At 38.2% G+C, this 15890-nt stretch overlaps 1 protein-coding gene across 7 annotated transcripts in view; it reads right to left on the bottom strand.

Moving 5' to 3' along the window:
• Positions 1–3563: 3563 nt before the first annotated feature.
• Positions 3564–15890, bottom strand: part of ATRX (alpha thalassemia/mental retardation syndrome X-linked) — a 304287-nt gene continuing 291960 nt past the window's right edge. For all 7 annotated transcript variants that reach the window (XM_005877140.2, XM_005877143.2, XM_014548452.1 and 4 more), the window contains 5 exons: positions 11600–11749; positions 10639–10764; positions 9772–9867; positions 8703–8831; positions 3564–7289 (listed from right to left, as the gene is read on the bottom strand). In XM_005877140.2, coding sequence (XP_005877202.1) covers positions 7011–7289; positions 8703–8831; positions 9772–9867; positions 10639–10764; positions 11600–11749 — 780 coding nt within the window. In that variant the 3' untranslated portion in view covers positions 3564–7010. The remainder of the gene's footprint in view (positions 7290–8702; positions 8832–9771; positions 9868–10638; positions 10765–11599; positions 11750–15890) is intronic.

Genomic DNA, 15890 nt, shown 5'->3' with positions numbered 1-15890 from the left:
TGAGAGTTTTTATCAAGAAAGGGTGTTGGATTTTGTCAAATGCTTTTTCTGCATCAATTGATATGACTATGTGATTTTTATCTCTCAATTTGTTTATGTGATGTATCACATTATTGATTTGCAGCTGAATCCTGCCTCTTTCAGTTATATGACACTGAGTGAATAATTTAATTATTTTAAACCTATTTCCTCTTCAGTAAAACAAGAATTATAAAAATGACCAGTCATACTGCCTGACACATAATAGGCATTTGATAAATATTTTGGTATGAGAGATGATTCTTAGAGGTGAAGTAACTTGTCCAAGATTACACAGATAGAACCCCAAATTCTAGCATATTAAAATTATTTTGCTATTTCTTAGTTCTTTGGAAATATATATGTTATTCATGGTTCTCGTGGCACATCTCTATAACTCAAGAATATTTGCCCCTGTCCTGACAGAGATCACTATATTAACACAGAACTTTGTTTCCTTGTGAATACAGCAGCATTTCTAAATTATGATTTTTGAAGTACTTGTTACATCAATCTGCCTCATTTGAGGAAGGCTGAATGATTGTAAGCTTGGCATTGGACACTGAGATCCAGAAAGTGAAACATTTCTTCTAGATCTTATTGAGCTGTGCTATGTGGTGAAAGAACCTTTTAAACAAATATCCCTCGGAAACAAAATCCTGAAGTGAATGCCCTGGATACTAAATTAAAGTCATAGGGTATATGCCAGGGGTCCTCCCATTTTACAGTTGTCACACAGAAATTTCTTTCCCCTTCATTTTAGTTCACATACTCCTCTAATTCCCACAAACACTTCTCATTTTAAAGCTTAGTTCAGTACCAATTATTCTGAAATTTTGCTTAATGTGGTCTGGCAGATTGAAAAAATGAATTGTAATGCAAGAGAAATAGGAGGCATCTTAATGGAGTGGAATAAAAACTAGAAGACATGTATTTTTGTACCAGTAGAGAGAGCTGGGCTACAGGGTCTCTAAGATCCCTAGCACTTGTAGCATTCTATGCTTCTAACCCCCTTCCCGCCCTCTCTCACACTGAGGTATTAGAATATAAAGGTGTGTGTGTGGTGGGGTGGGGGGAGATAATTTGTAGAAGTGGGGAAAAATTGCAGGCAGGCAGTTCAGCCAGTAGAGTGTGCACGATGTGGGAAGAGGGGGCAGGAAAACTTGCTAATAGAATAAAATATTTACTATGCTAAGGATAGGGTCCAAACAAGCCTGCATCATTAATACCTTTGAAGCTCAACCTCCACCATGTATTGTTGAAAACCTACCAAGAGCTGGGAATGCACCAACAAGACCTCAGATGATTATATTAACCATATTTCCTTTCTCTTAAGTTCAGTTTTGGTTTCACTGAAATGTATTCAGGAAGCTAGACACAGGCTCCCACCTGCTTTGCTACTGGCATGTGGGGACAAGCAGCTACAGAAAAAAAAATTACTATTTCACTCTTTTCTTCTATTAGTTTTCATAGTTTTTGTCACAAGATTTGACTCTTGATAAAAACCACAGCTCAAAAAGTATGCTATATGTGTTTTACTTGAGTTAATATAAACTCCTAGTCACTATACCAGTAAACTTCATCCAGACCAGACAATTTAAATATTGGCCTAATTTGGACTTTAAAGTTATGAACAATAGAAAGGGAAGTTACCAATTATTTGCTTAAAAGTTGACTAAAAAAGGTGATTTATATTTACCTTAATGTTTTGTCATGCATATAACCCAGTCAGATCCTTAAACATGTTTTTTTCATTTTCAGCCGAGTTCCAGAGGCAGTTAAGAAACCCAGATCTGGAAGTGCCTCTGGGCAAAGATAAAGGTTACAGCTTGTGGAAGTGGTAATTAGAGCCAATTACAACTTGACTTATCTGCTTTGCCATTAAAATGCCTGTCAGACTTCTCATTTTCTAAACAGAGGGGGAAAAAAAGGTATAGCTTAGTGGAGGGAGAGAGTTAGCCAAAGGGGAAGGATTTCTAATTCTGCTCACAAACTGAGTGTGTAACCTTAGACAAACACTCTGCCTTTTGTGCTTTGCTCACAGTCAACTCAGGGACCACAGGAAATCACCTGGTCTAGTCTTTTGACTTTAAGAAATTAAGGCATTATTATAGTCTCATTTTCCAAACGAGATATGAACAACAATTCAAGTTAACTAGAATGTCTTCTGTCTCCTAAGTGCAATAGATTTTATTTTGGTCCTTTAGCTTAACTGTCATGAAGAGAATGTGATTATTCGCCTCACTCTTCTCACAGGTATTGTATACAGGTTAATACAAGACTGTAAAGCACATTGAAAACACCAAGGGAAGCTTATAAATAAAACATTACCAACAGAGATACCAGAGCTTGGAATAGATGGGTCTCAAAGAAAAGTAACAGGTGTGGATTTAGCCCTTTAAAGAATTAGCTTGAGGAAAGAAATAGAATTACATTCAACTTAGTTAAAAGGACCAAACTCACTTGCTGCAAATATGTGAGTGTAATAAAGAGTAGGTGAAATTTTCCTTGTAAAATAAAAAATCCTGAACAAAGTGGACTCCTTGGGGGAAGGGTAAAAGGAAATAACAGGTTTTTCTTACAACTTAAGAATCCTATACAACCTCTAATGATTTTTTTGCCTTTTGTCCTTAAAATGATCTGTAGTCAGTCACTGAATGCCTGGACTCATTATCTTCCTGTCTCCAATCTGTCTTCACTTTGCATTCTAAACCATTCAAATTACTCCTGCCCAAATCACAATCTTTACCAGCTACTTTGAACACATCAACCCCCTCACAAATCCTTGTTATCCCCCGTATTGAATTACTCATTCATGATTTCAAGGCTGTCCATCAATCTACCCCAATCTAGTCTCTTTCCTGATCCTTCTCCACCTGTATTCCTTTTCTTTCAATACTACACTTTCTCTTCATATACCTGAAACAAATCCCATTCTTGTATCTGATAAGTCATCTCTTCACCTTTCTTGAAAATCAACTTGTATTTGATGTGAGGGGCTGAGTCTACTTAATAGGTAGAAGCCTAATGGTTGTCATCGAATATGATCAGCTAAGGGAGATTAGAGCTTCCCTCTTCCTTACATGTTTCTATCTGGGATGAGCAAGGACAGGATGGTCTGGAGCAGAATGTGGAGAAGTGCTGCTGGGTAGAGATTGCTTGGAATATGTGCTAGTTCTAAGTATTAGAGCGTCTGCAGTATTTTAGGATTTGTCTCACCTTTTCATTCAATTAACACTTTATCTTTAATAAAAGCCTCAATTCATATGCTGTCGTCCTTGGTGAACATGTGTAGCGGTCACTATCAGAAATACAGATACCTAGAGTGAGGGAAGGAAGGGTGATTCCCTTAGTTAGCCAAGTAGGCACAATGGTGTCAGGAAGGTTATTCCAAAAAGAGGTGGCAATATTACATTGTACAGTATTACTCTGAGGAGTAAAACTCTTAGATGAGGGTGGGAGGGGCCATTCTATTATTAGATCCAACATGAGTGATATGGGCAGAATCTGGTTACCTGGCAGATATTGAGCTTAGAAACAATATGTATTTTGGATTTTCAAATTTTATTCACCTCAATATAACAGCATATATAAAATGTTGCACAGACAAAAAGCATTTCTAAAACCTGGTCACTCCTTTGGGATTGGCACAGAATACAGTTTTGAGAAAAAAAAATTCAATGGTAGAATTTTCCTCTCTAAGGTCAGATTTGATTTGGAGATAGTCAAAAGTCACTTGAGAATAAGTCTGGTGAAATAAGGTGGGTAATAATCTGAACATAAATTTTAGTGAAATACGGATGTAAAAGGATAACCTCTCTTCCTCTTAGAGTAAGTATCTGTAAGCTTCACAACATGCCACCCTCAAAAGAAACAATGATTACTAAGATAATTGTTTTTAAAGTTTTGTTTGGGGCACAGAAATATGTATCTGATTTTATGATACTAAAGCAAGAACAGGCATAGCTAGGGAAGACTACAACACATTCAGCTTCTTTGGAGGCCAGGTAATAAGGTTTTCCATCAACCTCCTATGGCTTCAGGATGGTAAGCAGCTTTTGTACAGATGTGGACCGGTAGTCCTGTTTGACTTAAATGAGTGATGCAGTTCTTGGGAAGCAGAAAGTGGTGCTGGATTACACAAAGACAATCAAAACTAACACAAACACACATAGGCTTCCTGGTATGTAAATTATTTTTGAGGTTAAAGATCTCCTTTTACAGAATTTAGTATATAACAAATTTAAAAACCAAACTTCTTGACCTCCCAACATTAAATAACTAAATGTGCAAAAGAACCACCATTAAATATGGCATAAAAAGCTATACATTTTCTATGAAACAATATATGCACAGATTTTCAAAGCTGTGAAAATGCAATAAAGAGCACAACACATTTTGGTCACTTTATTAAATGACATTAAATAGTTTAAGTTTCAACTACTAAACAGCACTTTGAATGGTGAAAACACAGATAGTATTATTGTCATACTGAATGCTTTTCTTTAAAAACACAATTCCAGTCCTTATATATATTACAAAACAGCCTCAAAGGAAGAAGTGACATCTTTTCTACAGTACTTAAGGTACTCAATACAGAACTGAAAAGCAGTCTAACAGAAACAAAGGCAAGTCTTCACAGCTGTATGATTTCAGCAGCCAAAGCTGGATGATGACTGAAACATTACTATACAACTGGGACAAAACATATACAATATCACAATACTAAGCAAAAATGCTTTACACCCAAAGAAATAAAACAGGTTACAAAATGTGGAGAATTTAGCAGGCAAAACTGTATTACAAGCAACATTTTAAATCGTCATTTTTAAGCCATTGCAACTATTTAAAACATCTAAAACAAATATAAAACTGAGCCTTTTAGTATCTTATTGACGTGATTTTTGTCTTTAAATATTTGTTAAAGCTTGATTTTATACTCAAAGTACATATTATGTAGCTAAAATGTCAAGTGAGAATAGTGTATGCAAAGTGGTCCAAGTTTTATTTCAAACTCTCTTATTTCCAATTAATCTTTCTATGCATTATTTTTAAGTCATAGTTTCATCGTGGTAAAACGGTTTAGAAGGTTGCTTAAAATTTTTACATCTATGTCTTTGAGCAGGTAATTAGACCATGTTGAAAGTTCCCAGGTCTAATAAATCAGATTTAAAGTATCCTGGACTTGTAGAAATACCGACTGAGAACAGTTGTCCAGAGTATACTGTCTTCAAATATTTACCTCATAAATCTTGATTTTTTCAGTTCTCCTAAAGTAAACACACATCTCCCCGCCCCCCAATTAAATAAATTTGATTATATGGCTGGTATAATATCCAAATATATGGAATTTGTTAGTGATAATTCATCATGGGAGGTGGCGGGGGGTGGATCCTACAAATCTTACAAGTTTCATTATCACAAACCTAGTGCTCTTGGATGTTTTATCACTAGTTCTTTCAAGATAAAAATGGAAATCTCATAACCATCCAAACATCTCAAAAGAGTTTTAGCTAATGTTAAACTCATTCTAATCCAGTGATACCTGGAACAAATCAATCTTCCATTCAACTTTCTTTTTTCTAGAATTCCTTAGCTGTTTCCACTTCCTGTTATATCATCATCTCAAAATTGTTTTTGTCATGTTGAGTTGACTCCCATAGTCTAACAATCTTTTTAAGAAACTCAAGCAACCAAATTGTACATGAATAAACTTATAGGTTATTTTTACAGGTCTGGATAAAGAAAAACAACAATGTAATGATTTTCTAGTAAAACTTCACAAAGGGGTATTACATGAGTTAATTTGGATCAATAATTGCCTCAAGGACCTAAACTTTAAAAAAAATCAAACTGAGACATAATTTAAGAAAACAGGGAAGTTGGGGGAAAAGAACATGATGAGAGAAAAGAAGATGAGCATAGAAGCCAGTGATCCTTATCTTTAAAAGTAATTCACAATACTGACAGTACTGGGAATTGTTAAAGCACATTCCTCATGTGAACTTAAAGTCCGCAATGGTTCTGCCATTTTGATGTTGTTTATAAAACAGGGTGTGAACTTAACAACCACAATGTCATCCTTAACCTCCTAAAATGCTAGAACTTGATTTTGTTAGACCACATCCCACTGCCAGCAATAGGATGAAGCACTAGCACTGGCACCAAGCAGTTAAGAGATGTGCTTTATATTGGTGCCAGGAGAGAGAAAATTCATGTGTGGAAGATAATTCAGAACCCTGAAATTTTACCAGTAATTATTTCAGTACATATAACTGAAAATAAAAAATGGCAGAAAGTCTCAAGAAGAAAAAGGAATTCTCTTCTTAGGCTGTACTTAAGGCTGTTTATACAATACTAAGATAACTGCAAGATTCCTCCAAGTTTTAGAGCAGTAGTATTTAAGAATATTGCACACAATTCTGTGTCAAAGATAACCCTTAGTTTCTAATTTTCAGTCACAGACATGATCTAGCAAGAGCCCAGTTTCAGACTTCAGTCAAAAGAACATTAAAACCATTTCAATTACTTTAATCAATAAATTGATTAAGTACAAAATTATTTTATAACTTGAGGAATCAACTCTAAGAACTCAGCTGTGTTTTTATATGTAAAGAATGAATATATAAATCTGTATTATTTCCTAAATTCATTAATTTCATGACAATTTTATGGTCACTAAAAGCAGGCATAAAAATTTAGAGAGGAAATCTGTGGAGGTGTTACTGTTATGGAACGACTTGTTTTCACTGAAAACAATTTGAAATATCTTCTGTACTCAATGTGTGTAAGAAGATTCTAGGCAACATCACTGACAAATGTCAGGAAGAAATGGTATGCCCTATTTTTAAAAAATTTTAAACTAATATGGAAGATTGGCATTTAAGGGGACCAAACTATTTTTACAGTTGAGTTCTGTTAAGTCATTGATTCCTAAAAAAATAAAAGATCTTTCTATGATTTTAACAATCCTTTAAGCTTTTAGTGCAAAATCACATTGATTTCCCTTGGGAAGGTCCTGGATTTTTGCTTCTCATTGGGGGTGGTGCACGCTGTAATGGTGGTGGCTGCATACCACCAGCCATTGACTGATACATTCCTCTCATATCAATCTGCTGGTAGTTAGAAGGATTCATGATTAAATTTGGAGGCTTTGGCATCATGAGGTGACCTAGTGTTGCTTGTTGATAAGTCATTTGTTGCTGTTGCTGCTGATTGTACTGCTGCTGGAGCCTTCGGTTCATAAGTATTCGCTGAACACAGCTGATTAACTAAAGAGAGAAAAGGGAGCTGTTACAAGTGCATGACCTGTTTCAAAGAGGCAAGTATCAAGTTTTGGGTTAAAATCAATTTGTTAGGGAGTACCATACCAAAAAGAAAACACATTATTGTTATCACCATTACTAATTTGATGGCATTCACAGGACCATTACTGTAGAAACCAGTTAGTAACACCATTTAGGGCTAAATTCTCCTAATGACTTAACTATTGTATTGCAAGCAGCATTTAGGTTAGTTACCATAGTAACCTGTCTTACACTGTGATTAGTCTCAAGTATTAGTTACAGCACTTTTTGTCAAGTCTCCTTTCTTTGTCATTCTTTTGAATATTTCACATTATGACATATAAATAAACATTTTTAGTGACAGACACCAAAGGGAAAAAGCGCTCACAGTAGGAATAATTCCTACCTGGAATGTCTGAAATTTCCTAACAGAATTTAAAACTTTACAATGTTTTCTAAGTAAAATTCATGCCACAGAAATTGATTCTCTGGTGTCAAGAGTTGAAATTTCCCAGTGCAAGGCAGGTGGCAAGCAAAGGACTGCTGGGAAAGATGATCAAGGATCTTAGGATCTGCATTCTTTTTTTTTTTAAAGCAACATTTTACTTTTGGTATGATAAAATAATGCTATAGAAATTCCTTTTTAAGATCCAGGATATATAAAAAATAAAATTATATGGATGACAGCATATATAAACTTCAAGGGAACTCATTAGGGAAGATATTGCTCATTTGTAACAAAAGATATTGCCTTTTCTTGACATTACTAGGTTTTTTTGACAAAATTTCTTCTAGAAATAACCATGTCTATCCGTCCATATGAGAGATGGTTATTGACAAAGACGTCACACAAATGCCTTATCCTATATCTTAAAGAGGAAATACACTAACTGACCCTCACGCCGTTGCAAAGATGGCGATGCCACAGCCAATAAGAAGGGAATATGCTAATTGACTGCCCCACCCTCAAAGATGGTGGCGCCCACAGCCAATAAGGAGGGAATATGCTAATTGACTGTCACACCCTCAAAGATGGCAGCGTCCACAGCCGCAAGATGGTGGAGCCCAGTCTCCTCAGCCCCCCAGCCGCCCAGGACTGGCCCAAGGCACAGGCAAGCCTCGGCTGTCGGCTGCCCAGCTGCCCAGGGCCGCCCGAGGCTCAGGTAACCAGGGACAGCCGAGGCTTTCGCTGCTGGCAGTGGCAGCAGCAGAGATGTGATGGGAACGTTGCCTTCCCCTGATCGCTGGGTCATCTCCTGCCCATGAGGGCTCCCGGACTGTGAGAGGGGGCAGGCTGGGCTGAGGGACACCCCCTCCAGTGCATGGATTTTCATGCACTGGGCCTCTAGTTATAAATACAAGAAAATTAAACATAACCAGAATACTCAGAATTCTTACCATCTGTTGTTTTGTCAATACATCATTGTAGATTGCTTCTCTTCGTTTAACATCAAGCTCCTGGCTGGCTTGTCTACTCAATGCTAATGCCTGTACTTGGGCCTCTGAGAGATTCATGTTTTCCTTCCACTAAAAGAAAAAGTTTCTATTTAGTCCTGTTGCAGTAGAACCAAGGAAAAATAATTAAACTACTTGAAGATATTCAGGGTCTTTCAAGTTTTCTTCTCTCCTTTCCTTTCCTTTCCTTTCCTTTATTCTGCTTAGAAGAAAACAACATTGCCAAGTGCCCCAAAACTGGTACATAAAGGAATAGTATGCAGCTGTAAAAAAGAAGGATCTCTTACCCTTTGAGAGAGCATGGAGGGACCTGGAGATTATTATTCTAAGTGAAATAAGCCAGTCAGAGAAAAACAAGTATTACATGATGTAACTTTATATGTGGAATCTAATGAACACAATAAACTGAATAAAACAAAACTAGAGACATGGAAATAAGGAACAGACTGACGAATCTTAGAGGGAAGGGTGAGTGGGAAGAGATTAACCAAAGAACTTATATGCATATATGCTTGCCCATGAACATAGACAATCAGTAGTGAAGGCCTAGGGCGGGGTAAAACTGGGCGGTGGGAGGCAAAGGGGGAAAAAAAAAGTGGGGGCATCTGTAATACTATCATCAATACATTTTTTTAAAAAGCAGGGTACTAAGTTTTCCACTGTTGTATAAGGGTTGGCTATCTCTGCAATAAAACTGTATTTAATTTGTGAAGCTGATCATAAAAATATGTTTATGTAAACAATGCATACATTTCTATGATTGATTGACTTCCTAATTTTTAGATTTCAACCACTTCTCTTTTGTGCCAACATCTAGGTAAAACTGATAAATTATACTCGTACCTTGTCACTATTATCCACTTTACTAGTGTTTTACTATTGTGAATCAAGTTATAAGAATTATGCTCCGTTCCCCACAGAAATAGTGAAACAAATAATTAAAAATTAAAACAAATGTGGGGGAAAGAACACAAATTTCAAGTTGGAGTAAGACAACTGCCAATTAACTTACCACAGCTGAAATTATATCTTCAAGTGGCTGAATCCTCACTGCTGCCATACTGTTTGTTGCTTCCACAACTTTTTCTCTTCCTTGATTTATGAGGTCCTAGAAGAATGTAAGAAATAAGTTATATAGAGCTTATAAGACACCACTGCACTCGGACCAGCCAAAATAAGTTATATAGAGCTTATAAAAGATAGTTTTAAAGTATAGAATTGCCAATTTATAGAATTGAAAAGAACAGCAAACTTCAGCATCAATAAAGTGGAATAAAACTCATCAGTGAGGGTCTTGTTAGGAAGATAAAAGTTTGGGTTTTATTGAACCAATAATTTAATAATTTAAATGACTCCATAAGCACATTTTAAAAAGGAAACCACAGATTCCATTAAGTTATTAAATTATTGGTATAATAAAATCTCATCTTTCTTAGTTACTTCATAATTGATTCTGGTTTTAAGTCAATTATTTCATAATACTGGGCATTATCATATACTTAGTGTTGCATCTACATGGCATTAGAGTGTAAATCAATGTGTGCATTTATCCTACTTTCAAACATTAAACAAGTAATTTGTTTATTCAAAGTATTTTATAACTGAAGAAAGTGCTATTTCCTTACTCAGTCATCTGCCCTATTGTTCCTTAAATAAAGTAATTCAAACTACATTAAATCAGGGCCTGATTCCCTTGTGCTCTAAACCACATTTTACTACACTATTCTGGGTCAAAAAGATCAACAAATAAAATTTTTTTGGTCTATTCAGAAGTAATCTTTTGGAGAATGTGATATTCCTGCATAAGGAACCCTCAACAACAGGGCACTTGAAATTGCTTTTAATTCAAGTTAAACTACTTTTGTACTTCACAACTTACCTCCAGCTGTTGATTACTCATTGCTGACAGGGCTCCCAAATTGAAAGGAATATAAGGAGTTTGAGAGTTGAAACTGACAGGGGGAAAATTGGTCCCAGTTGGTATGTTGAAACGCATGGTCAGTCCCTAAAAACAAAAAATTATGCGCTTATCCACACTGTGATTTAAAACTTGAAATTCTGCATCACCTACTGGTTTAGAATAGAATCCATATTCTCAGATTTAGGAAATTATTAACACTCTTACACACACAAACAAAACACCCTTTTTACCCAAAACCAAGATCTTATTACACAGAAAGCTTTAACCCCTAAAGGTGTACCCTTTTTTTGATAATTCCCACAGAATGGAGCAACTCATAATTCTGATGAGACTCCTAACATCACATTAACATTAAAGAAGTTTGGTACAATGAGTTAGGAGTTTAAAAAGAATTCATGTATTAGGATAAGGTTTCCCATGCTCAGGCACATTTTTGCTCAAGTGGGTTGGTGAAACTATTTTAAATGAAGTTGCTGCTGGAGAATGACGTTAATGTCCAATCATAAAATATTTTTGTGTTCTGATACACATTCAATCAAAATTTAGATTTCATAGCACACATGCTAAAACAATGTTTATTCTTTCCTACCTCCAAACTCTAAGCTTCTGTATGTCTGTTACTACAGTGAGGGTGTTGACTGGAATTAAGTGATGCTAAATATATACCTTTCCACTAATCGCTCAATTCAGCAAGTGCTAAGCAGAAATGGGGTTACTACTCTTTAAGTGGAAAATATTTCCTTCTCTCCTCTCTTCCCACTCTACCACCAAAGGTAGCCAAAGCCTGTAAACAGACTCTGATATCTGGGGACTTCATTCCTGAAGACGCACCTATTCTAAAAGTGACCTTTTCTTCCTCAATGCTCTTTCAAATTACTAACATCAAAACAAAAACCAAAAAGCATTTCAAATGATCTACCTTCTTCTCTGCTTCATACTCAGCCCAAGCTGCTTTTCTTTCTTCTTCAGTCAGCTCTTCTTCTTCTTTGTGGTCCAAAAGAGAATCATGCTCATGATATCCTACAATGTGTTCTTTATGTATTTGAAGAAGTTCTGCAAGTATGGTGTCCTGTTTAAAGGGGTTGAAATAACAGAATTATTTCCTCCCTCTGGATCGTATTTGGTGTACTGTTAGACTAGAAACTAGAACATGGCTGTTATACATATTTTTGATATATATGATAAATTACCTAGAAAACAGTTGCTAAACATGCAACACCAGCGTCTTATGTAAGAATTTCACACTTATATAACATATTTTAGGGAGTTGATTTTTTAATGACTAATTTTCAGAGTTCAAGGGTTTTTCTCCAACTTTTAATTTTTATTTATTTTTTTAGAAAGAAAGGAAGGGAGAGGGAGAGAGAGAAACACCAATGAGAGAGAGAAACATCATCTATCTGTTGCCTCCTGCATGTCCCCTACTGGGGATTGAGCCAGTAATCTGGGCACGTGCCTTGACAGGGAATTGAACCAATGACCTCTTGGAGCATGGGACAGTGCTCAACCAACTGGGCCACACCGGCCAGGGCACTTTTTCCCTAATTTTTTCACACGTATTTTGTGCTTTGTTCTAAGTTCATAATAAATGCTAACACAAGTCTTACTAAATCAGAAATTATATTGGGTGCTTGTGTTAAAAATCATGGCTACTCCTATTTATACATTTAACAACTGTATTTTCACAATCACTTTAGCTATCAACCACTATGCTAACAAAAACCAACTCTAAATTAAACAGCTACAAAACAGTTTAACTGGAACATATAGTCCTTATATTTCAATTGTAGGAAAGTAAAATATAAATTGCACTGTTAAGGACACACTGATATACATTGTTTATCAATTTATTATAATAGTGCCTTTTTTCAAAGTCACAGTGTTTCTTTTTTTTTTTTAAAAATATATTTTATTGATTTTTTACAGAGAGGAAGGGAGAGGGACAGAGAGCTAGAAACATCGATGAGAGAGAAACATTGATCAGCTGCCTCCTGCACACCCCCCACTGGGGATGTGCCCGCAACCAAGGTACATGCCCCTGACCGGAACCGAACCTGGGACCCCTCAGTCCACAGGCCGACGCTCTATCCACTGAGCCAAACCGGTTACGGCAGTCACAGTGTTTCTTAAGTCAGTCTTTTAAAGTTAAAAAAATTAAAAGCTTAAAAATTGAGATCATTTTTATGTATTCAATGAGAACACCAAACTTGTGCTCTGTGTAATTATGATTATGAGACACACACAAAGAGAGACTGGGTAGAGGGGAATATGTTACTTGCTAATAAAAATTTAATATTCACAAGTTGTTTATTAAGAAATCACAGATAAAAACTTGAATATATAAAAGGCAAATCAATTCACTTCACAAAATGATTTTCCACAGCTTCTAATGCAAGTTCCCTTAGAACACGCTTTCTAAATTGTGAATTTAGTGAAGGAACATAAATAGTTACTGGTCAAAGGAAGGTATAGGGAGGTTATGGCAAATTAAATTTAATTTGTATCTAGTAATTCTTAATGTCCCCATAAAGTTTAGCATAGACAAAGCCCAAACTTGTAAATAATTTTATGTTCATATCTTTAACCACACCTAGAGTATAGGGTCCAACACATGGCAGGAAATCAAATGTCTGTTAAATAACTCAAGATGAAAATTTTAAATCATAAGGCCCTAAGTTTTTTTCTGTACAACAGCAAATGCTGACACTAATTCCAAATATTCTGACATTTGATCTCATGTAAACTTTTTATCTTGCTACCCCAATAAGTACCTGAAATAATTACTTCATAATTTCATGAATGGATTCTCTTAATGGATACTACTGATAATTTAGACTTTATAATTGAGTTTGCCATGTATGTGCTATTTCTTTTATTGAAAACAGAAAACATTAAAAGATGGTACAAATGAGAGGGCTCAAGAAAATCTACTGGTGGGATACATATATGTTAACAGGTTTAGTTCTTTTGAAATGGTAACTAAACTTTTCTATCCCATACCTGTGTAGAAATCTGCCATCAAAGCTGACTTCTCTGGCCCACACCATATAGAACAGGCTTTATCATCACTAGATAGACCTCCAAAGTTCAGAGTTACTGACCAGGAAGGCACAGAGATAGGCCGGTCTGAACTAAATTCTTTTAAAAAATAATGCTTCTTTAGACATGTGTCTCCCATGCTCACTCCCCAAGCATAACTCAAAAAAAGGTATATAATAAAACCAGATAACATTGCCAAATACAATTAGTAAATCAGCTGTTCTACAGAATACCAAATAAATTATAAGGTAGGAATGTTCTATGAATAGTCCCTAATTTTACTTCTGTTTGGCAATGTGATGTTCTTAAACATAGTAAAAAATCATTTCTTTAAGAAAGCAACCTGAAGGAAAGACCAAGAGTACTGTGTGCTAGAAACTGAATTTATTTTCAGCTATGCTATTGATTCTCTCTGTAATACTGGATAATAACTTAGTCTAGCTATGAATGTAAGTTAAATATGAAATACTCTCTGCTCACATGTGTAACAGAATGAGAATAGCAGAAATACTCATATATACCCTTTTAAAAAAGGACTAGCTGAGACTAGAAGCTAAGTTTCCTGACTCCTATCCAGTGATCATCTTACCTAATAATAGACAAACATGTAAATTGACCGTCCTTCCATTACACTCACCAGCCAATCAGGAGAGTATGCCTGCAGGGGGTCCGGATCCAAGCCCCAGCCCCACAGCAGTGGTGCTGGGCTGCTGGGGCCGGAGCCAGCGGGGAGACAAGCCCACAGGGGGTCCGGACCCCAGCCCCAGCCCCAGGGCCGTGGCGCTGGGCTGCTGGAACCAGAGCCAGCGGAGACACAAACCCACAGAAGATGGCCCTGATCTGGCCGGTCTCTATGACATCCACTGTAGCCAGCAAACCAGCCCGATCAGGGCGTGGGACCATCGGCCAACCGTGCAGCCCTTTCCGCCTGCCAGCCTGCCTTAGACTCTCCCATCCCCATCAAGAGCAGGCCGCACAGAGTCTGGACCCTTCCTGGCAGCCCTGAGTCCGTGGGTTGAGAATTCTGATGGCCCTGCCCAGAGAGTAGAGGCGCCTGACGGGCAGGGACAGGGACCACAGGCCTCCAGGGAGCACTGCAGAGTTGGCAAGGGGAGGAGAGGGCCTGCGAAAGGGGAGGAGGTGAAGCCAGTTGACATCAGCCCAGGATCCAGCCCTTCTCCTCCAGAGGCAGCAAGACCTAAACCCAGAACCTCAGCCCGAATCGAAAGAGCCCTAGGGAGGCATCAGGAAACTCTATGCAAAGCTGGACATTGAGAACTAGAGACTTCGTGAGGACCTGACCCAGACCATGCTGCGACTGGCGCAGCTCAAGGTGGAGCTGGAGCACACCACGCAGAGGCAGGAGCGCTTTGCAGAGAGGCCAGCCCTCCTGGAGCTGGAGAGATTTGAGCTCAGGGCCCTGGAGTGCAAGGCTGCTGAGCTGGAAGAGGAGCTGAAGGGCCTGTCCAAACTCCGGGCTGACAATCAGCACCTCAAGGAGGAGAACGCGGCCCTGATCCGTGTCATCAGCAAACTGTCCAAGTGACCCCGAAGGACTTGCCCCTGCACCTGCATTTATACAGCTGCTTCTGCCACACGCGCCCCTTCCCCTATGTGAACATGAGTGACAGGGCTGCTGGGGAGTCTCTGAGAAGCCATAGCCTCCCCTTGGGACCTCCAGGCTGGGAGGGGAGGACAGAGCCCCCAGGAGCCAAGCGGGCCATCTGAGGCCAGAATGGAGATGGGAGGCTGAGCCAGGTAGGGGGACTGGGGCTGCAGGCAGGACCATGAAGGAACCGAGGACCAGGAAGTGCCAGGACCAGAGTGGCCACCCAGAGGTCCCCTTTCACGTGTGCTGCCACTGGTCACCCCTCCAGCCCCTGAGCAGGGATCCGAGAATGTGCCACGCATCCCGCCGGCCTGGGCCAGGTGGGCCTGTATATAGGGTCCGTGTGCAATAGGGAGGGACGTCTTCTATTTTTTGCTGCCCCCTCCCCAATGCTGTCCCGGGAAGGGGGAAAAGGTATTTTTAAGACAAAGCACAAGCACTACAAATAAAAGTCGTGAAGTTGCCAAAAGAAAAACCAAAAACAATAAGAGCCGGCCTCACCACAATAGGCCCACAGCCCCTCTCCCTGGCTGCCTGCCCCTGATCGCACCCCCCCCCCCGA

Source organism: Myotis brandtii, unplaced genomic scaffold (assembly GCF_000412655.1).
Source record: "Myotis brandtii unplaced genomic scaffold, ASM41265v1 scaffold509, whole genome shotgun sequence".
NCBI lineage: Eukaryota > Metazoa > Chordata > Mammalia > Chiroptera > Vespertilionidae > Myotis > Myotis brandtii.
Note: the sequence above shows the minus strand (reverse complement) of the source record. Positions and strands in the feature narration are given on the sequence as shown.